We start from the raw sequence: 22,768 nt of genomic DNA, 5'->3' as shown, positions 1-22,768 counted from the left end.
CATGTATGTATATTTTTCATTTATCAAATTTTTGGCTGAATTTTAGACCGGATTTTTGCAATCCAAAATCAAATAGAATTCGAATTTTTTCCATATTCCGAATTGCTATCAAGGGCCTTGACTCCTTGAGATATTATGGGCAGTGTGTGACATATCTGCCAATATGTTTAGATTTGTTGGTTAGTACCAATTTGCTTTTACAGTTTTTTCTTTGTTTAAAGACAGGTATCAACTATTCTGCAGTTCTGAGACATGGAAGATTTTTCTAATTGCGTTGGGGACCGTTGGGGGTATCACAAACTATATTTTTTACTAAAATGTTTGTAAGTTTTAGTCACAGAAGAAAACCTGAATGACGTCGTGAAAGCCTATATGAACATATTTAAATTAACAATGATATGGATTTAGACAAAATTGATCATGTTCAGTCGACCAACCCCTAGAAATGTTTACACGAAAATACTAAGACATTTTGACATTGTTGTACCCGACATTTTGATATAAACAAGACATTGTTGCCATTTTGACATTTTGACATTTTGGCCTTATGCTTTTGCATGAATTTGAAAGCCAAGTTTGCAATGCTTTAGGGCTTGTTTGTTACTTTTTTTTCAGCTACTTTTCTGGTTTTGAGTCGAAAAAGTCGGAGAAGCATGTTTGTTAATAACAACTTCTGTTTCACTAGCTTTTGCGGGAAGTCCAAAATTATATTTTTGAGAAATCTTGCTGGGACTACTTTTGCGTGCGAGCCACTATGAGAAGTCAACCTGAAAAACAGTTGGGGATGAAATGACGATTTTACCCCTTATTCTTCTTAACTCGTCGATTAAACAACAAAATCAATTCAACCTCGGTCTATTTCTTCTACGTCAGCTTTTGTAACAAACAAGATTCTTTTAGACATAGTTTCCCAGACTTTGAACTTTTGCTTCTTCTAGACATAGAATCCTGAAGCAAAAGCTGAAATCTGTAACAAACAGACCTTAATTTTCAATCAAAAAAAGATATTCTTGAGGATAGGAAAGTCCTTAGAAGCAGCCAAATAAAACCTAAACATTACCATCAAGTACGAATTCCCACATCAAATCTATGTTAAAAGATTTTATTCATCCCTCTATAGGGCTGTGAATGGAAGGGTTGGGTTCGGGCTTGGTTGAGACCCAATCCAACTCTTAAGAGGTGGCCTACATCTTAAGACTCTCTCTCTCTCATTGGTATTGGACCACTGAAAGGAGAAACTGAGTATCATAAGGTGGATCATATTGTGATTCTCTTTGTTATACCCTTATGGGGGGATTTCGAAGTCAACATATGCATATTTTTTCTGTTTCGATGCTCTGTTTGTGCCTTCTGCTGCCCTGAGCCAAATCCCAGTAATGGGCCCGATTCGTGCTCGGGTTGATTTTTAGGTACATATTTTCTGTTGGAATAATTTGTGACCGTTTGATATTATTATCTTTTGGTATAAAAATCATACATCTATCTAAACATAATATATACTTCTAAAATATACCAATGGGCCGGGCCGGTCCGGTCCGGGCTAAGAGGACCTATCTTAGCCTTCTTTCTTTGTGTGGGCTGGGTTAGAAGGCCAACGGGCTCAATACAGAGCTTTATCTGTCATCTCTTCATTAAGGCAGCCAACAACTTTCAGGGAAAGGTGAGGGCTCGACATTGACATTCAATCCCTAGACTCTCCAACATGAGGTGACTTAAAATTTTTCTAAGCCCTAATCCATCACGACTGTCTTCGTTCCCTTACAATGTTGTGATACCATATGACTCCACGTGGCATCCCAAATGGTTGATCACCAATGAAAAATCAAAATGCATTTTTATTAATATAATCATTATCGTTGTTGCCATTATTATCAGCATCATGATTAAAGTCTTTCATAACAAATTTAATGTGTCGTATTGTCGCCATCATCGTGGAACTCTTATCTCAAAAAATTTGGGGTATACTAAATTATCTAAAGTAATGCTTTCTCTCACAACTTTTAATTCACACCATCGTAGTCCTAAATCCTTTTTTTTTCATTAAATTAAAAGGATAAAAAAAAAAAAGTAAAAGAAAATAAAAGATTTTTTTTTTTAATTAAATCCCAATTTTAAGAATTGAATGGTAAAAACACATATTTCAAAAAAAATTGGATTATAAAGAGGAAAAAGGAAAAATAAAGACGAGATAGCGATGGAAAAAAGTTTGGATACAATAGGATAATTGAAATAATATTGGTAAAATAAAGTTCATTGTTTTGGCACTATGATTGGATTTTGATGTGTCTAATATATGAATAGCGCGCAGCCACGTTATGGTTAAATGATAGAGAGGTTCCTTGTTCTTAAATTCATCATATGGGGGCAAGTGGTTCACCGCTATTTATGACTCGATGTGATTGCATGAAAAAACTTATCGTGTAATTGATTGTATATTTTAACATGACAATGATTTTTGTAAAGATCATGATTTTTCTATCAAGATGAAAAATATTTGCGAAACTCATTTTTTGGGCAAATGATTTTATCATCAAGGAAGAAAAGTATTGACCTCCTCCAATGTTTAAGAGGGAACAATAATGTAATTTTATCATAATGATTTGGGGTTCACCAAACAAATCCTGTTCCTCCACTCTCAAAAGTTAAGTCCTTAATAATTCAGAGGAGCTTCAAATCCGTTTTCACTACTCCATAGGCATAGGAGCTTATAAGGCCCCCTCACGTGTAGGACGAACTGGGCCAAAGCACGTGAAGATATGAACTAAGTGACGTGGAGGAGGGAAAAGCCATCTCTGATACCAAGATAAATTTGGGGGGTCCAACTAAAAATCAATTGACAATAAATGAAGAGACCCATCAATGAGTGTCTGATGTGGGATTAAACTCAACAAACTTCAACTTATATAATAATATATTCAAACCATCTCAGCTAACTGGAGTTATTCGTACGTTTTTATGAGTGCTCTCATTTCTAATTTGAATAATGTTGAATACAAGTGAAAAAGCATATATAATTCCTACACACTACCCCCATTAGGATGTGCGATGAGGTACAATCCTGAGGTCACTCCAATACATTTGTCTTAGTGCAAACTTAGTTCCACTTAGGACTCAAACATATTTCTTCGTAAGTTCTAATTGTGTGTCAAATCCCTCACTAGTCCTAATCAACTATACTACAAAATCCACAAATCCCGAATGTTTCAACCATTGATATCATTCTCGTGATTATCTATTTTATTAAGAAAATACTTTCACCGCAGCCACACATAATAACTACTACCATGCATTTACGCAATGCTCTCTTCTTCATTTTCATATATCCCATCCAATGTTTCTTTCAATGCTCCTCAAAACAGGATTATTAATTGGAAGATCGTTTCGTTACGACAAAAATGCATTTATCAACTTTGACAAAACCTACTTTTCTTGGAAACTAGTGTTAAATGTCAACTAACAATGCCAAGACTGAGCTTCCCATCACTGATCTCAAGGCGATCCAAGCATGTCTAATAAGGGTCCATCTTGAATTATATCACAATTCCTTGGAATCATCTGCTCACCTGACAAGCTAAATAATAGAACTAATGTGACAATTTTTTCATTGAGATATAAGAAGATGAAGGGTAGTTTTGAGGTACCCCTCTTAAGTTTTGGGTGAAAATTAGATATTCCTCGGGTTTTCAGACTGATAACATACTCTATTGAGTATGATTTATTATGAGAGATTAACATAAAATGATCAAAATACCCTTACCTTTAAAATCTTGCTAAACAAAAGCCGAATTCCCCCTCCCCCTTGCTACCCACCCATTCAAACACCGGAACAGTCATCTTCAACCTCTAGGACAAAAAAATTTAATAGCCTCTCACAAGAGACAACAATCGAGAGAGTCTATTCTCTCAAGGTGTAATTAACTTTCACCAAAACCCGGAGGTGTATGTCAAAATTACCAAAACATTAATGAACCAAATCATTTAATTGGTATTGAGATATTAGAGAAACAAATCCAAATTCAACTTGTTACATATTATCACTGAATCATATACACATGCCGATCAATTCCCCCCATTAAACTAATAAATGATGGTTAAATTGGTTATAAAAATATGAAAATATTGATTGATCTTTGTCTAGTTCACAACATGATAAGTTGTAGATATTCAATCTATGAAGCAATTAAAAAATATGTTGAATTTTCTCGTTATCATATTAATAATCTCTTTGACCGTAAGAATTAAGAAAGGTTTACTTGGGAGGATTATTTGAAACTTCCATCTTTTCGATTTTTCAAGTTGTAAGTTAAGGGTATGCCATTCTTGTAATATTTTTAAGGGGCAATAACAGCAAAAATCTATTTTTTGAAAATATGTACCAAAAAGTTCCTTCTTAAAAAATATGAACTCTTTAGTACCCATTTTATCAAATATTAATCTAAAAAGGATTTTTTTTTAGCAATAATACCATAATTATCCTTTCAATGATTTTTGAAGTTTAGAGAAACATGTTTATTTGAGCTATTCCTATGTTTTATAATTAATGACACGCCCCATAACTATGATCATCCCTTATAGATCAATAAACAAAAGATCTAAATGGGAAAAAAAATCTTATTTTCTCCGTCCAAAATTAGTAATCTTTTAAATTACATAAAAGATGATGATGACTACAATAATGATGATGATGAAGATACGTATGATCATCATCAAACTGATTTGGTCTATGTATATTGGATTTGTTAAAATTTATAAATAATTTTAAATAATTAAAACACAGTTTTAAAACTCGATCTGAATGTTCATCGAATTGATTCAACTAAAAAATTAGTAAGTCAACACTAATGAGTCAAATAAAATTATATTGAATTTATGAATAGATTTTAATAAATAAAATATTTATTTTTTATTTTTCACAGGAATATTAATAACTAAATAAATTGGTCAAGTTTTTTATTTGACTCCGTCTATTTTTAGATCAAACACTTTGTAAAATTGTTAAAGGGGTATTTTAAGTATTTTTCTTAGAAAATGTTCAAAAAGATCCTTAATAGATTAATATTTTATTAAATGGGATTTAAATGGTCCGTATTCTTTACTAGGGGACTATTTAATACATATTCTCAATAAAGAGTCCTTCAGAGTCACTCTTTCTATTTTTAATTCATTTTTTAGAAGGAAAAAAAAGTCATTACTTCACCAATTATAATCATAAATCAATAAAAGAAACTATGAACGAAGTGGTAACTTCATAGCACCCAAGTATCAACATTTACTCCCAATAAAGCTTAAGATGTATCAACTGTATCCTATCGTAACATACTAATAGTACTTCCACATCAATCTGACATCAGTCTTATCCAATCAATTCGGCTTTGAACATACAATTTGTGGTGTGTAGGGGAAATTTCTCCCAAGAGTCGTGCTACAGTGAACTCAAGATTGTACCTCATATCGCACATCCTGACATGAAAGCATATAAGAACCATAGATGTTTTTCACTTGTATCTCTATGAAATCATCTAGGATTCTTATATATACGCTTTCATATTAAGATGTGCGATCTGAGGTACAATCTTGAGGTCACTCCAACATTATTCTTCTCCAAATACCCGAGACGCATGACACATAGGATGAGGAATCTCTTGTATTCTTCTCTAGACACTTTAGGTGACTTCAATTCTACTCTAATGTTCAAGGTGACTATCAATTCAAGAGTATAAACTTGATTAACATAAAATTTAATGATTTTACCTACATTTCTTCCTCCTTTATTGGCGATGGATTTAATATATTATTCTAAATCATTATCGTCACACTATATAATAAAATACAACGATGGACTCCATCTCCCTCATAAAGAATGATTGAAATTTAATTTTATTACTAATCTCAAGGATAATTTTTTATTTTTTTATTCTTTATTTTTATCTTTTTTTTTTCAAGAATATCTTTCCAATTTTACTATCTTTCTTCTTTCAGTCTTTTCCAATAATATCTTTCTTATTTTATGATCTTTCTTTTTCTACTATCCTTCTTCAATGATATCATCAAACTTTATCATCTCTTTTCTTATATCATTTAAAATTAAAGGGGTGCATGAGTGAAGTCTAATCTAAGATATGTTTTGATGGATTTTGATTTTTATGTTGACTAATGATTAAATGACTCAAAAAAAAAAAAAAAAAACTGGTTTACAAGGCAAGTGCAAAGAATCATAGATTTTTTCCTTGTGTATCTCGATGAAAATATCTATCGCTCTGTGCACTTACCACATCGATCAAGTATATATCAAGTACTATTTTTCGAGTCAGATTCACGATTCTTTTATATTACAACAATAGAATTATATTACTTTTATACCTTTACAATAAGTGAGAATGAGTTGAAAATGCCATGTCATCATATAATACATCTCAACTTGGTGTGACACAACTAACAAGAGCGACGCTAGGATTTTCTTGTAGTAGGGTCAAATTATGATTAATTGTAAAATTGAAAAACTTAAAGATGAATGATTTTACGAAGAAATTCAAAGATTTTTAGTTAGAAGTTGAAGAAAAAGATATTTAAGTCATTTCCAAATTATATATGAGAAGGCCCGGTCAAAAGGTAATGTCATCAAAAAAAAAAAAAAAAATTTGAAGAGGGAGGGAGGGAGAGAGGGAATTGGAGAGAGGTGAGGATGTAGAGAGTAAATGAGGAGAGAAGTGAGGGAGTGGAGATAAATGAGACATATAATTAATTGAAAATACAAGGGTGTCTCAAAGTTCTGTGCCCCCACCAACTCCTTACCAGCTCTGCCCGACTACCGAGGACATACCTTTTTGTAATATCTTTTGAAAGACTTTTTCCATTGGCTATCAAATACCAGCGTAACCAAATTGGCTTTGTAGCTGTAAGGGCCTACACACTATGGTACGCATTCATTTGTAATCGACGACTTGTCGTCATCATCGTGCACGACTGTCAAAGTCATTGAAATTGATATCATGCCCATGGTTGCAATGATTGGGGTTCGTCAGCCGCACGAGTTGTTTTCTTTTATATATATATATATATAATATAATAATAAAATTTTAAATCATCTAATCTCAAAGCCACGTGTCTCTGTTTCGTCCTTGCTCTTTATACATTGGTAGATAAAGTTGCAACCAATAATGTTAGCACACGTGAGGTGGTACGATAGAGCTGTCCACATAGACAAAAGAGATTAGGACCAAGTCCAAGGTCCCCCCACCGCCTTCATCAGTGTACTCTTCCGGTCTCCCCATACTTGTCACGTGGCACACGGGTTGATGTTTTAGATTTTATCATTTATGGGTCCTACCTAATGATTTATTTTTAATCAAAAATATATCTTACTTATTGAAAGATTTTAAGTACTATGTGTTTCTCATTTTTTAAGGTTGATGATGATGATGATGATGATGCGAGAATTATCATTTAAGGAATCACGAGCGATTTGCTCGAATCATAATTATGTGACCTATATTACTGACTCACTCAATATTATACACTTATTTAGTAATTGAAAGACGATAATGCTCAAAAAGTTCAATAGAAAATTCAACCAAAATTTGACTTAATTAATTGTATAAATATCAGATTTGATTCATTTTTTTTTTATAACGAAGGTTATCCAGATCGGCTTGCGCGCACCAGACTAGTCCCTACGCCCCACACCTACGCTTTGCCCACTACATGCGACAATGCGTGGCCACTAAGATTTTTTATGGGTAGTGAGATTCGAACTTGAGATCAAAGAAGGAGCAAACTCCTTGACCTCAAGTCGGTACCAAAGAAGGATCAGATTTGATTTAATTTCATTAGATTGACTATATTTATTAAAGAGTTAAAAAAAATGCATTTTTTTTAATTATTTTAATTATTTTCTTAAAAGGATTATATTAACAAAAAGAGTCTTGCGGGAGTAACATTGAAATGTACATCATGAGGGACATTTTTGACGTGGATGTGTGTCAGAACCATAAATGATTTCATCGAGATACGAGTGAAATTTCGATGAAAAATATCTATGATTCTGACACACATCCACTTTAGAAATGTTCCACTCAATGTACATTTTAATGTTACTTTAGCATTATCCTAACAAAAATTGATGGATCTCCAACCACTTTTATGTTACTGCGAAATTGAATTGGAGGTGATTGAACCCTATAGGTCGGTCCAGTTTTAAAATAATTATTGATAGTAATTGTTTATTTGATAAGTCATCCTTAACTTGTTCGCTAAAAGGTTAAATTGGATTATTATTATTATTATGGACCCCATATCCGTTCCGAGATAAAAACACGTCCTTAATTCAGTGAGCACGGTCTAAATATCATACATTAATTAACGAGATCCGAAGATTGTTATGAGTCGGATAATATAACATCAATCGAGCAAGCTATTGATCTCAAAGAGTCGCATAGCTAGCCCATAAATCAAATCATCCGAACAAGAAAAAAGAACAAGGTTATGAGGTTTGCAAGTCCGATCAACCAAAAGAGTGTTTTAGAATGAAATTGCATTAACTTGAGTAGGAAAACCTCGTGCATAATAAGACAAATAATTTATGACGATCAAATCTCAATCATGCGTCAAATCTTCATATTAAATACGATATCTGCACGTACTTATTAGAATAGTATTGATAGAGCCATTCTCTAACTCACTTATACCTAAAAAGTGAAATCAAGTCAACTCGGTAATAAAAACGCTAAGACACTATTAATCAAACTCGAATATTAGTTTTAATGAGATGTGTTCACAAAATTCAAAAATAGAGTCAGCAACTCACAACTAGCTCATGTCTCACTTGGCAATACACTCGGACCAACCGTGTGGTGATACCTACCCCAAAATTAGAGTTCAAATACTAATGGAGGTTTTAGGAAATCATTTCTCACATTCAAAAATAGAAAATTACTCTACAATTGTCTATTTATCATCTTCTCCGTCTTAGACCTTAATATTTTTTTTTGACTTTTTACGTTTTTTACTAACTTAATTTTCGAATGATCTTTGATAAGTACCACACCAGGACTTCATCCTTCTTCATTCAACTTTCAAAGAATCAAGAGTCTACCTCGTCAACATCGTTTAAGGAGGAAGCTCGTGAGATCAAGGGCCCAAAACATGAAGTTGGAGAATTGTGAGTCGACTATTTGGATGGTCGAGAGAGGATTGGTGGTTCTCCGAGGTAAGTATTTAAAGATTAGAAGACTTGTTCACATTCTTCGATTTAATCCATCCCCTTGCTTTTATAGATGATCTTGATGAGCGGCCTGCACTTATCCGATGACCTTGAGGTGAATCTATTTAGGGTTGCAATCCTGGCTTTGATCTTTTATCCATCCCTCTTTGTCTTGGGAGAAAGCATGTCGATCAGAGCTCGTTTTTGTTCAGAATTTTCTTTTATTCCTCAGCTTGTCATTAGGTAACCTGAGAATTTCCCTAAGGACACGTTGAATGCACATTTTGTTGGATTGAGTCTAATATAAAGTTGAGTCCGAGAATCAAATCTAGCTAGTATGTCAGATTTAAACTTTTGAGATCGTTATAGGTGTGTCTAAAATACTAACTAGAGATGATTTGGAGTTGTTAATATTTAATAATTATGAGTCAGGTAATAACTATACAACTATCATGCGATGTGCGCAATCAATGCACATGTGGAGGCTGAAATCAACAGTTCTTATAAAATCTATCATAAAAAAAATTTATAAACAAAAAAATAATTGAAAGAAAGGATATGAAAATCATCATTATAGAATTTCCTACTACAATGTAAAGTGATTTGAACGTTGAAATATCTTTACAAGTACACACCTAGTACGTGGGTGCGAAAATTGAAGAGAAATCAAGCCTATGCATCTTATCCACAATAAATAAAGAGAGATTCTATTACCACACCAACTTTTGCTAATGCCACCCCAATTCATATGTAAATCACAAAAGACACACATCTTGGGGTGGCATTAGCAAAAGTTGATGTGGCAATAAAAACTCTCTAAATAAATGACTTTAAATAATTTTGAATAGAATTTAAGGATCTCTTATGTAAATTCCAGTGATTTAAAATGAACTAATGTTCAATATAAAATATTGAAACTGGTTCGGTCAATAAATCATTCAGTGATTGTAATCTATTAAGAAAGAAATGAGAGAAGTTTATTTTGGAAAGGAAAAGTGTATAAGTGTTTTTCGAATTTTTCAATAAAGGTAAATTGGTCGAATCAAATTGAAACAGAGTCCAACTGGTGTCCGACCAATTTGACAAATCTTCGGTCCAATCTTCCTTTCGATTTTAAAAGTAATTTCAGATTCGAATATTCTTTTGAATTTTGTCAATCTTTTTTAAGGCAAAACACCTAAGAAAGAAGCCTTTAAAGCTGTTTACTCTCTCCAAATTTTTCATTATGTTTTTGTTCTTCCAAACCACTATCTCAAAGTTGTTGTAGAAAATAAGATACATTTTTTCAATACTTGAACAGAGCTTATAAAGAAAGAGATACAATTTTCTTTCCTTGAAACAAATAGAGAGAGAGAGAGAGAGAGAGAGAGAGAGAGAGAGAGAGGGGATCTTCAGTGATTTAGTGTTGCCATGTCTGAACTAGAGCTTCTCCTCTTGATTCCTTCAACAATTTTAGTAATATTTCTCATATGTGATCTCTTCAAATATAAGAAAAAATCACTGAAACTTCCACCAGGAAACATGGGTTGGCCTTTTCTAGGTGAAACAATCAGTTATCTAAAGCCTTATTCAGCTACTACTATTGGAGAATTCATGGAGCAACAAATTTCAAGGTAATCTCCAATACCCATATAAAGAAATGATCAACCAAGTTTAATTAATTATTTTTTATCTAAGTAGTTGAATTTTGTGTATATTTGTAGGTATGGAAAGATCTACAAATCTAACTTGTTCGGTGAACCCACTATAGTATCAGTAGATGCTGGTCTAAATAGATTCATTTTACAGAACGAGGGACGATTATTCGAATGTAGTTATCCAACAAGTATAGGTGGGATTCTTGGAAAATGGTCAATGTTGGTTTTGGTTGGAGATTTGCATAGAGACATGAGGATGATCTCTCTCAACTTCATGAGCAATGCGAGGCTTCGAACTCATTTGTTACCAGAGGTCGAAAGGCATACCTTATTGGTCCTAAGATCTTGGAAGGTCGACATGACTTTTTCGGCCCAAGATGAAGCTAAGAAGGTAGATTAAAGCTTTCAACAACAAACAAACAAAACTTCATTTTTCTGATTTATTTGTATTAAAACCACCAAAAATTAAATAGTTTTAACTGATAAGAAATTTTATTTTTTAGTTTACCTTCAATTTAATGGCCAAGCATATCATGAGCATGGAACCTGGCAAGCCCGAAACCGAGAAGTTGAAGAGAGAGTATGTTACATTCATGAAAGGAGTGGTATCTGCACCTTTGAATTTGCCAGGAACAGCTTATAGAAAGGCCTTAAAGGTATAATTCAATAAATTTATTTTGAAGAAAACCCATTTAATAATAATAATAATAATAATAATAATTAGTAAGGCCTAGACTTGTTGGGCTAAAGTACATCAGATTGTTATTATTATGGTCATATGTTGGATATTGTAAAAGATATTAAATAACACATGTTCGTATTTTATTCATTAATTTATGATTTTGTGATTTAATCTTTGTGCATGTGATGGTCTATGGCAGTCTCGATCGACCATTCTTAAAGTTATCGAACGGAATATGGAAATGAGAATTAGGATGACGAACAATGAGCGTGAGAAAGTAGAAGATGATGATCTCCTTGGATGGGTCTTGAAGCATTCGAATCTTTCGACGGAACAAATTCTTGATTTGGTACTAAGTTTGCTTTTCGCCGGCCACGAAACTTCTTCTGTATCCATAGCTTTAAGCATCTATTTCTTGCAAGGTTGTCCCAAAGCTGTTGAAGAATTGAGGGTAAACCATAGTAAACCAAGTTTAAAAAAAAAAAAAATTATAATTTAAAGAAACTACTTTACTTAGAAAATCCAATTTACTCCTCAAAACATCTTCAATTTTCTTGTAATTAGGAAGAGCACCTTGAAATTACTAGAGCCAAGAAACAAAGAGGAGAATCTGAATTGAATTGGGAAGATTACAAACAAATGGAATTCACTCAATGTGTAAGCTATCTCAATCATCTTTGACATAAATACTAATAATAATTACTTCTATAGAAATTTTGTTAATTAATTTAATTTCTCTTTGTAAAGGTTATTAGCGAAACACTCCGGCTTGGAAACGTGGTGAGGTTTCTACATCGAAAGGCTCTCAAAGATGTCCGATACAAAGGTACGATCGACAACTCGACTACCTGTGTCTTGTCACATGGAAACTCCCCGGAATCTGACCCACTTTGAATTTTACTGTCTAATAGGTTATGACATACCATGTGGTTGGAAAGTTCTTCCAGTGATTGCAGCTGTGCATTTAGATCCTTTGATCTATGACCAACCTCAACATTTCAATCCATGGAGATGGTATCAGGTCAGTCAATGAAGAATCACCAATAATTCAAAAATCTGAGAGAAATTAAAGTTAACACTTAGGGGTAAAATTAAATAAAAATAAGTCTAGAATTTTTTATTTTATAGAAAGGACCCTACCACCAACATTTAATTAATAAAATCAATGATTGAATTGAAGACATCTATCTATCTATAAAATAAATTTAAAAAATATATATATATATATACTTTTTCTTAAATTATCTTCTTTCATTTTTATTGAAAAATATAACATTCACAAAAACATATAGTATATTAGACCTACACCTCTAGATCCATAATTCGAAGAAAAGAAAGTTATGAATGCGAGTCTTTTTTATGTATCTTTGATTTATGTATGAAATATCCATAAGTACTATTATAAATATTAAATTTATAATAATTTTTTTTAATAATATATATATATATATTATATATATATATATATATATATATATATATATATATAAAATACATAATAACTTTGAACAAAATAGAGCTTATATGATTATTACTGAGTTTATTGGTCAACTTAGAGATGGGGGATAACTATCCAAACCTAACCAACCTATAGATATTTTAATATGGTTTTATATTTATTAAAAAACTAAAAATGTTTATATATATAATTTTTTTAATTAATTTCATTTATTTTTAATGAAAAGTAATTTTCACAAAAAACAGTAAATCACTCACCAGAGATATTTTTCGCTCATAGAAAAATCAAGAGAGTTACTATTGCCACACCAATTGTGTGCAATTCTTTGATAATTTAAATAAGAGTTAGTGTGGCATTAGTAAAAGTCGGCATGACAATAGCAAATTTTCAAAATCAATTCAAGATTTCATAAAATCTCGTAAGATGAGAGTCAAAAGGAAGGGTAGTTTTGTAAATTGAGGATGCCCTGGATACACGCGGATTGATTGATTGATTGGTCACTCACCAAATTTTGTTATGCAATTCTACCTAATTTGATTGAACTACCATTTCGGTTCATTTTTGCAAATACTGCCGCCCAAACTGAACCGGTTCTCGGTGTGTGGCCGACCATATGTACCTGTCATGATCAACAAGCATAATGATACAAGAACTGTACGTGCGTAGAACCCACTATGGTGGTGAACATCAAGTCCACTTCTCTCTTTTTCTCTCTTATATTTCATGATTAAAGCACGTGTGGGGCCTCACATGCACGTGCACGAGTGCTTTTAGGTGGGTCAATCAAAATTACGAGCTAAGCTTCCCAGAACCTTCGGCATGCTACCCTACCACAAAAGACAAATAGTATCTTCGTATTAGCTGTTTTTCAGGATGGATTACACCTAAAATTCAATTAATGGGTAATCTAATTGAAAATTTTATTAATCATTCCATCTTCTAGTGGCACACATGCTTTTTTGTTTTAAAAATCGAGCGAGGATGATTGAATCCAAAATTTGTCAATTTCGTTAGACCGTGATCCCATTATGGTTCAATTTGATTAGATCGATTTATATTATAAAATCAATGGTTCACGCCATAACTCTAGATCAATCCAATTTTAAGAACGTTTTAAAAAAACATATTACATTATGTTCTTCATCTCGAATAAAAGAGAAAACAAGTATTAGTGTAAAATTTTCATCATTTAACAAATTTCAAAATTTTGAGATAGGGTGTTGGTGATGATGATTTTTATTTTTCTTTTGCAGAGTAAAAGTATGGATTCTTCTTCCTCTTTTTCGAGTTCAAAGAGGACCAACAACTTCATGCCATTTGGGGGAGGACCACGACTTTGCGCGGGCTCAGAGCTAGCTAAGTTGGAGATGGCCGTGTTCATCCACCACTTAGTCCTTAATTACAATTGGGAGTTAGTGGAACAGGATCACCCTGTCGCCTTCCCATTTGTCGAGTTCCCCAAAGGCCTACCCATCAAGGTCCACCACCATCACACCATAATATGAAATTAATCAATGCTTGTGGAAACTTCACTCTCACTTCCACTCTCATTGTCATTCTTATCTGTTGGATATCAAAGATTTAGAAAGTAAAGGAAATTAAAGAGAAAAGCAACCATTTGTATGTTTAATTAGAGATGAGGGGCACACAAAGCCATTCTTTATCTCACATGCACATAGAAGAGTATATGAACATAAAGAAGTGAAGTAGAAATACATAAGGACCATGCCCGCCCTTGTAATTTTTTATTTTCTTCTAAACCCTTCATCTTGTAATATGTTTTGTGTGATAAAAATTTTCAGTTTTATGCATAAGGATAAGGATATTTTCTTGATTACTTTGGTGAAGGATAAACAACCTTGTAAATGCTTATAGTTCATTGGCTTTATATGGCTTACAATATCTTTGATTTTTCTCTGGGCCCACTTGTAGTTTCACACATATTCACTATTGAATTGGTGCAACTCTTTATCAATCCTAACCGTTGAAGTCAGTTCTCCATTGATAATGGAACCAATCAGCATGAATAGATGATAAGTCATTTTATAGAGACTTTTCCTCGAGGAAAGTGATTCAATCACCCTCTAGTTATAATAAATTGATCACTTGCCTAATGAAAAAAGGAATTGTGCCTCTATCAATTGCCCCCACAAGAATTTTAAAAGTCAATAGATTAATAAGCTATTGTGACTAATATTAACAACAGAGAAAGAAAATCTATCACTATGGCTCTCACAAATTTTTTCCACTCTTAGTTGTCCCTACAAAATATTATTTTCACTCTAAGTTGTCTCCACATAGCCAAAATCCTGGCTCCGCTTTGCGCATGAGATCTTGGATGTTAAAATTTCATTTTATCAAAATCCATGTTATCTTCAGAAAAAAAAAAATGGTTTTTATGTCAACTTGAAATAAAAGATGATTGATACTTTTGAGATGAGATAAGAGACTTCTTACGTTAGATTAACTCATAGAGGTTGGGATAAATCCTAATACTTTAGAAACTAGAAATAGCAATCATTGGTACAAGACATAGAAAAAGACTAATAAAATTTTACAATTAATCACTATTAAAGTTTCTTCGATAAGTATACTTTGAAGGAGTTTCATGAAGAAAAATCGCAGTATATGCAATTCATGGAACACATATTTGATGTCGATGACAACGACAAATGTTCTTACTGATTTTCCCTTTTGTATATATCTTTATGTGATTACTTTGACCGTTGATGGGCCCACTAGGCTTCTTGTTCTACGTAATCCAATGTTTCCAACTCCTTTTGATGACCATTAGGACAACTTACCCTTATAAGAGGAATTGAGTGTTCGAGTGGTTCTGTTTGGATCAATAACGAAGTCCAACTAAGACTACATAGATAGATTTCACTTATTAATCAATCTCTCTTCTTGTTAAGATGTGTTATACTTGTCATATGAGATTACTTAGGTTAACACGTATATACATAGTTACACACATACATAGATACCATCTGATTAGCTACTCGGTTCGACCACATAGACACCCAATTTATATTGTATGGCTGGCATTTATTAATGAGAGACTTATCCGACAGACCTATCTGTTCCAATTTTATTACAAAAACTCCCTTACTTTATCAACTTTATAACTGAACAAACCTTACTTTATGAATCAAGCTAGCATGACTTTAGTAAGATTTGAAATCTTACTAAAGTTCATTAGGCTCACATGGATTATCAAATTGACAATCCAATCCCACAACTTTATAGATTTCATGAAAAAAAATCATATTCAAAAGAAAGAAAAAATTCAAAAAATAAATCATTTTTGAACTTTATTGAAAGTGTTGAAAATTGATGACTACTGAACTTCCAAATATACAATTAATATTTAACGTTGAAAATTAACTTTTTTTTGAAAAAAAATTCCCCCAAAGTTCTTAGAATTTTGTCCTTACAACAACGTGGCGTCAGATCATGTTTTTGGATGCCACAAATTAATATGGTTAGATCCACTCTAAAGTATATGGAATAACAAATTAACCCCATGAATTTGAAATTTATGGCGTGGATACCTACACTAAGGTTTGATGGGTAACGAACTTGATAAAATGCAATTTGTAGGGTTGTTCATAAAGTAATGATCCAATGTGTTGTGATTAGATCCCAAATCACACACGAAAATCCGATTATTGAAATTAATCTCTTTTAACATCAAAGTAATAAATCTTAACAACTAAATCCTAAGAATGTATTGAAAAGCAAATGCAAGTAATAATAAAGAGAACAAAGAATAAATACAATCACAATACAAGATTACATGGTTCACCCACAATGAACTGATTATATCCACGAGCAAGTAGGTAAGTAAAAAATCCATTACTCAAGGAAGAAATTACAATTATGAAAATTTATACTTACCTTCAATTTTTCGGTGTAATCCACCAAATATCTATACCAAATTCTAGTAAAAGTCCGAACAAAAAATCGATAACACTTCCGTGTCACAAGCTCGTGATTACAATGTGAAAATCATCATGGAGAACTTTGAGCATTTAAATTTTATAAGACAAAAAGAATATTCACATAGGGATTCAATATTTTCTAAAACTCTCAACAAAGAGAAAAATCTCATTTAAAATGTGATTTTATATCATCAAATCCAACACTTTTGGAGAGAGTTTTTATGATGAAAATACAACAGTTAGATTTGCTGGGTAAATCTCACTTTATTAATTAAAATGAATTTTTTTTTTCATGTAAATCGAACAAAGGGTTATGTCATTGTCTAGGAATTGGAATTTATGTGAAAAACCATGTCGGCTGAGGGCACTGGTCGATATTATTTTAGCCAAATATGTCACACCATCCAAATTCAATACGCATATAAGAGGATCAGGACGCTCGTGTGGCTTGTTTGGAGGCCTAAATAGAAGATGAGACTTGGGATTGCAAATCTCTGACAGATATCTGACATCTGTCAACTAGATAGGTATCCTTTCGCTTTCAAGGCAATGCAGCTTTAATGGCTACATGTGTTTTCTTTCAATGATTACGTGTTTCTCGAATCTCAAGCCTTGCAACTCTGTGGTGTTACAAGTTGCACGGTAGGGTGGTTAAACGAATCTTTAAATGTATTAATTAAACCAACTAACTGTTCTACTATTCTTTTTGTGGGTTCATAGAGGGCCCCTTACTTTTTATATTTGCCTTTTGAGGAGCCAACAGATCCTGAGCTAAGCTGATGAAGCAATGGCACTGCATCACGTGTATTTAGTTACGTGGAGAGAAAATCGCCACGAAACCAAGGAGTGTTGGATGCAGTGACCAACTAGCCATTCTTCAAAAGGAAGAAGTCTTGAATTCAAATCTTCACATAGCCACTCGTATGGATTTTTCTTGACTTATCTGAAATGTATGGTTTGTAACATATTGCATATATCCGAGGGATTTGGTGGAGATATGATGATTTAAGAGATTAATTGCCTCTCTCTTGCTAATCAGGTCTATGGGTTCGGACACCCTCATCATAAAATAAAATAAAATAAAAAATGGTTGAGCAAATATTTTTTGAACCGTTTAGGTGATTGATTTTACTTGGTATCTGTATAAGAGGGGAGTTATGATTTTGTCCATGTGAGGCAACTAAGAGGAGGGAAATTTTGTTTTTTTGTTTTTTTGGTGGTGGGGGGGAAAAGCACTAAGCTGTCGTAATAGGTTATAAATTCTTATAGAATTTGAAATTTCTTGCGGGGCAGTTGTTCCCACTGTAAATCCGCCATTATATTTGTACATGTCGTATCATATCACTGGATCATTAGCTTAGCTTGGATTTTTATTTGCAACAAATCTCGCTTTAACTGTACTTACCAACTTTGGGCTTCTACACGAAACATATTCAGAACAATCTCACTATGGAGTCCAGGGCAAGAACATACAAACCACACATCATTGGAGGTGTAGTTTATTATCAAGACTATCGATTGGGCCTGTTAAACCCACCCATCTGAAAAAATATGGATTAGGACATCGATCTTAAGCACACAAAAGATAGGGTCCAATTCAAAAACTTCCAACCCACTAAATACTACTACTCTATTTTTATATACGTGCATCAATACCATATATAATGTGGGGGGAAATTCTTGAGCACGGACACGTGGCTCGATCAGGGGCCAAGATTAATGATTTAAGGTCGTGGCTCGGTTTATTAATCCCGACGAATGCATGTATTCTAAGCTCGGAATTGTGCCATCAGCTCGTAGGCCGGCATGACGGGTCTGACAGATAAGCCTGCAATAGACAGCCAGTTCTAACCACCCACGTCATGTCAGATCAAATCTGACTTTCTCAGAAGCGATAGGGCAGTTGCAACAACTCCTGCAGCTGACATGTCAGAGAGTAGGCTAACTACCCCAGGTCACCTCAAGGGCTGGCACAGAAAACGATCAAGTTGAACGCCTATATAAGGGAGAAAACTACGAGTAGAAAAGGTTCGAATTCTTCTTCTCTAAGCACATTACACTGATCAATTTGGCTAACTTGATCGTCGGAGTGGGCTGTTTTGCAGGTCCCCCCGAGCTTAAAGAGAAGGAAAGTGTAGTGCCATTTCGTGCATCTACATATAATTAGATAACTTTAAACAAATATATATATATATATTATAAAATAACAGATTTACCCTAATCTCTAATGATTTTTTCAAGTAGGATTGAGATTGGAACCCATTTTAATGGAAAACCTATCATATTACTTCAAAATATATGTGAATTTAATTTTTTATGAAAACAACCAGAGCTGGCCCAGACCTGATAGAACCGGGCTTGGTTACAGCCCACCTCATTAGGGCTAGGTTAGGGTTCAATCAAGCCCAATGAAACCCACCAATTGACAGTCCTATTTATTTTTCCCTTTGCCATCAAAATTAGATTTTGGCTACGTAAGATTTTGCATGAGAAAATAGGGGAAAATGGTTTTCTAAGAAAATGCAATTTACCACATGTTTAATTATGCATTTTTGTGAGAAAATATTTTTCCAAATAACACAACCCACCCGTGGGAAATTGATTTTCTCATTGGCAAGAAAATCCTAACGTTTTTTATTTTCCTCAGAGACTCTTATTGCCACACCAACTCTTACTAACGGCACCCCAAGTATGTGCTAATTCTTGGTGATTTGCATATGAATTGGGGTGGCATTAACAAAAGTTGATGTGGCAATAGAATCTCTCTTTTCCTTAAGACTATCCCAACCCAAAAACTAGAAGTCACCCTTTTTCAAACTTTTCCTATGTGCAATAAATTTTCTTAAGAAATTTGTTTTTAATTAGAAAATATTTTCTCATAGACATCCTTTATTGTAAAGAAATGACAAATTTGCATTTGCATGACTAGTTAGTTATGCAGGGTTAGTGTATTATTGTTTTATGAGGAAGTATGTCAATTATATTATACATTCTGTTCATATATATATATATATGTGATGCTTATTTATATTTTGTATATCAATCAGATTTTATCTGACAAGGACCTGTTCTCATTGTCATTTGATCGGTTCGGATCATAATATTGAGATACCCCTATAAGGGTCCAATCCAATTCTTATTGGATCAGTTCCAATTCCAATCGATCCTTATCGGGTCGGTCCCAGATCAACACGAAGACTACATGGGCCCAAATTTAATATTCAACTCAAACTAGGCCCATTATACCTTTTCTGACGAGATGGCATGACTACTAGCATTGAATCTATAATTAGCTCACCTTCTTAAGTGGACCTATAAACCTAAATCAACCTGATTGGTTATACAGAATGTTAATTGTGATTGGCAAGAACTTGCGTAATCAATTATTTACAAAATAAAATGTCTCCTATTTTCATAAACATTTAAAGAAATAAAAAAACTCTATCTCCTACTTCGAAGGCATAATTTTTTGAACTTTGTGTGCTCGGACGGCACATTGGTACTGGACTTAAGCACCAATGATCATCATGAACTCATGATGAAAATACTTCTTGATTATTGTTGAGTTTAGTCCCACATGGAACACTCATTGTATGTCTCTCTCCCTATAAGCTTTTGGGCCTCTCCACCCATTGCTAATTGATTTTGAGTTGGACCCCCAAATTTATCAAGTATCATAGTGGGCCTTTCTCCCTTACACGTCACCCACCACACATGCAGGAGCATGTTGAATTTATTCCCACATCATTCCTTTGTCTCTCTCCTTATAAGCTCCTGGGCCTCTCCATTGATTGCCAATTGTTTTTTAGTTGGACTCAAAATTTATCAATTATAGTGGCCCGAAAACATCAATTAAGGTCACTTTTTGGTACGTAGGCTCACCAAGAACAAGCATTTATCTGTCAATAGGCCCAGAATAGTAAAACGTGGTTCACATAAGTAGGCCAAAAGTTATTATCTATTCGATTCCCTGAAGTATAGTATCCACGCAATTACTAGCAAAGAGGGCCCAATAATACGTTTGATCGTATAACACTTGTCATGGGCTTGAAGGCACATAAGGACTGCGTATTTAGCCCACAGTCCACAAATGGTGAGTAGAAGTGCCGCGCTATTGTTGTTTTAGCCACGAGCCCAGAACAAATTCTTATACGCGTGGCCTTAAACCTTACCGTTAGCTCCCAAAAGAGTCCCATTCCACCAAAAAATGGTCAACAACCATAAATGCCCTCAATATTGCCAAAAACTACATTATCAGTTTTGATGAAAAGGGCTCTCATTTACAAGAGCTTAATATTACAAATTTTATGTTGATTTTTGTTGTTTTATTAACTAAAGATATGACTTAAAACAAAACAAAAAATGAAATGTAAAAGAAGAATGGTTTATGCTGTTGACTCCCTAAAAAAGAAAATTATTATTATTCCATAAAAACTACACTAGTCACCCAAAAAAATAAATAAATTAAGGAAAGAAATGACATTGTCATATTAATTTTTATTTATATTTTAATAACACCGCAACAATTAATTGCCAATCTATCTTGACGATGACTGATCTATATATGATGAAGCATTTTATTCAAGGATTTGATTTTTTGTAGTACTCTCTTAAAAGATCATCTTTAGGTGATAACTATATAGTATTTACATTGAGAATTTAAGTATTGTATGTCATTAGTCTGTTTTTCTTATTTAATGTGTTACTATAAAAATGTTAATGATTCAATATCAACTCTGAAAATGATTGATCAAAAAGCACACGACTCTGAAAATATCCATTCAATTGTGGTTCCAATTAAGGAAAAATTACTTAAAGGACACTGTGGAGGGATTTTTTTTCTAATTAATCCCTAAGTTTTAGGACTTTTCTTAATAATTAATTTAGTAAAACTTTTTGTCTCTAATCAATCCATGAATTCCACTTCTCACATCTCTTACGATTGAAATGTCGAAACTGCCTTTATCATGCGAATTCATCATTTTCATTCTCAAAAAATGGATTTCTGACTTCCTAATCAAGTTTTAAAGACTTCATTCTGATGGAAAGGATTTGAGAAACAAATAAGAAGTCATTTTCAAACATTTTGAAGATATGTGTAAAAAAATTTTAATTATAATTTTTTTAATAAAATTTTTAACTTAGTTTTAGATGAAAATCGACCAAAGATGGTTCTTTTGACTTGAAATCATCCACACAAATCATTATGTTGAGTTTTTAGTCAATCTTTTTATATATTTTAATCGAAAAAACTCAAAAAATAAAATAGAGTGGAGTTTACTAGTGTCGAGCTCGCCACTTTTATTTTTGGGTTCAACATTTTTTTATATAAAATTGTTGAACTTAACGACAGTAAATAAAAAGTGGTGAGCTCAATACTGTAATTTTTATTTTTTTTTAATCTTGACTTCGTTCATCAATTTTAGTTTTAAATTGTCAAAATAGAACAAAAAATACATTTTAATGTTCAAAATTAGAAATTTATCATTTTCATTCGTCATTCACCATAAAAAAAATCGTCGAAAATATTTGGAATCGTGACAGGAAAACCTATGTGAAAAAGATGAAAAAATGATAGTTTAGGTCTGTTTTTTCAAAATATTATAACCTGAGATGAGGTTAAGAGATCATTAAGAAAAGAAAGTATTACTAAATGGATCAAGCAACTGCCTAAAAACTCATGGACTAATTAGAAAGGAATCCCTGTGCCAGGGTCCTTTTAAGTTATTTTTCCTCCAATTAATTTGTTATTAAACAAACTTAACTAAAATCCCGTGATAATGGTCTTTTAGTAATTCCTTCTCCAATCAGTGTCTATTTATATTTCTCCCTGTTATGATACGCATC

General features: G+C 33.0%; 1 protein-coding gene across 1 annotated transcript; it reads left to right on the top strand.

The window, feature by feature from the left end:
* Window positions 1-10,184: 10,184 nt before the first annotated feature.
* On the top strand, window positions 10,185-14,879 carry DWF4 (Cytochrome P450 superfamily protein). Its single transcript, XM_086423890.1, has 8 exons — window positions 10,185-10,812; window positions 10,903-11,227; window positions 11,340-11,492; window positions 11,718-11,969; window positions 12,083-12,175; window positions 12,266-12,344; window positions 12,430-12,539; window positions 14,231-14,879. The coding sequence occupies exons 1-8, from the start codon at window positions 10,610-10,612 to the stop codon at window positions 14,480-14,482; spliced, it is 1,467 nt and encodes a 488-aa protein (XP_086280016.1). The 5' UTR covers window positions 10,185-10,609; the 3' UTR covers window positions 14,483-14,879.
* The last annotated feature ends 7,889 nt before the right edge of the window (window positions 14,880-22,768 follow it).

The sequence above is a fragment of the Akebia trifoliata genome, chromosome 2 (genome assembly GCF_017979445.1).
Source record: "Akebia trifoliata isolate Shusen 1 chromosome 2, ASM1797944v1, whole genome shotgun sequence".
NCBI lineage: Eukaryota > Viridiplantae > Streptophyta > Magnoliopsida > Ranunculales > Lardizabalaceae > Akebia > Akebia trifoliata.
Note: the sequence above shows the minus strand (reverse complement) of the source record. Positions and strands in the feature narration are given on the sequence as shown.

Bases quoted from the DNA above. Each gene is read 5' to 3' on its own strand.
- DWF4 (XM_086423890.1), top strand. From the start codon at position 10,610: ATGTCTGAACTAGAGCTTCTCCTCTTGATTCCTTCAACAATTTTAGTA. The intron at 10,813-10,902 runs GTAATCTCCAAT...GTATATTTGTAG, and splicing joins ATGGAGCAACAAATTTCAAG to GTATGGAAAGATCTACAAAT. The intron at 12,176-12,265 runs GTAAGCTATCTC...CTCTTTGTAAAG, and splicing joins AAATGGAATTCACTCAATGT to GTTATTAGCGAAACACTCCG.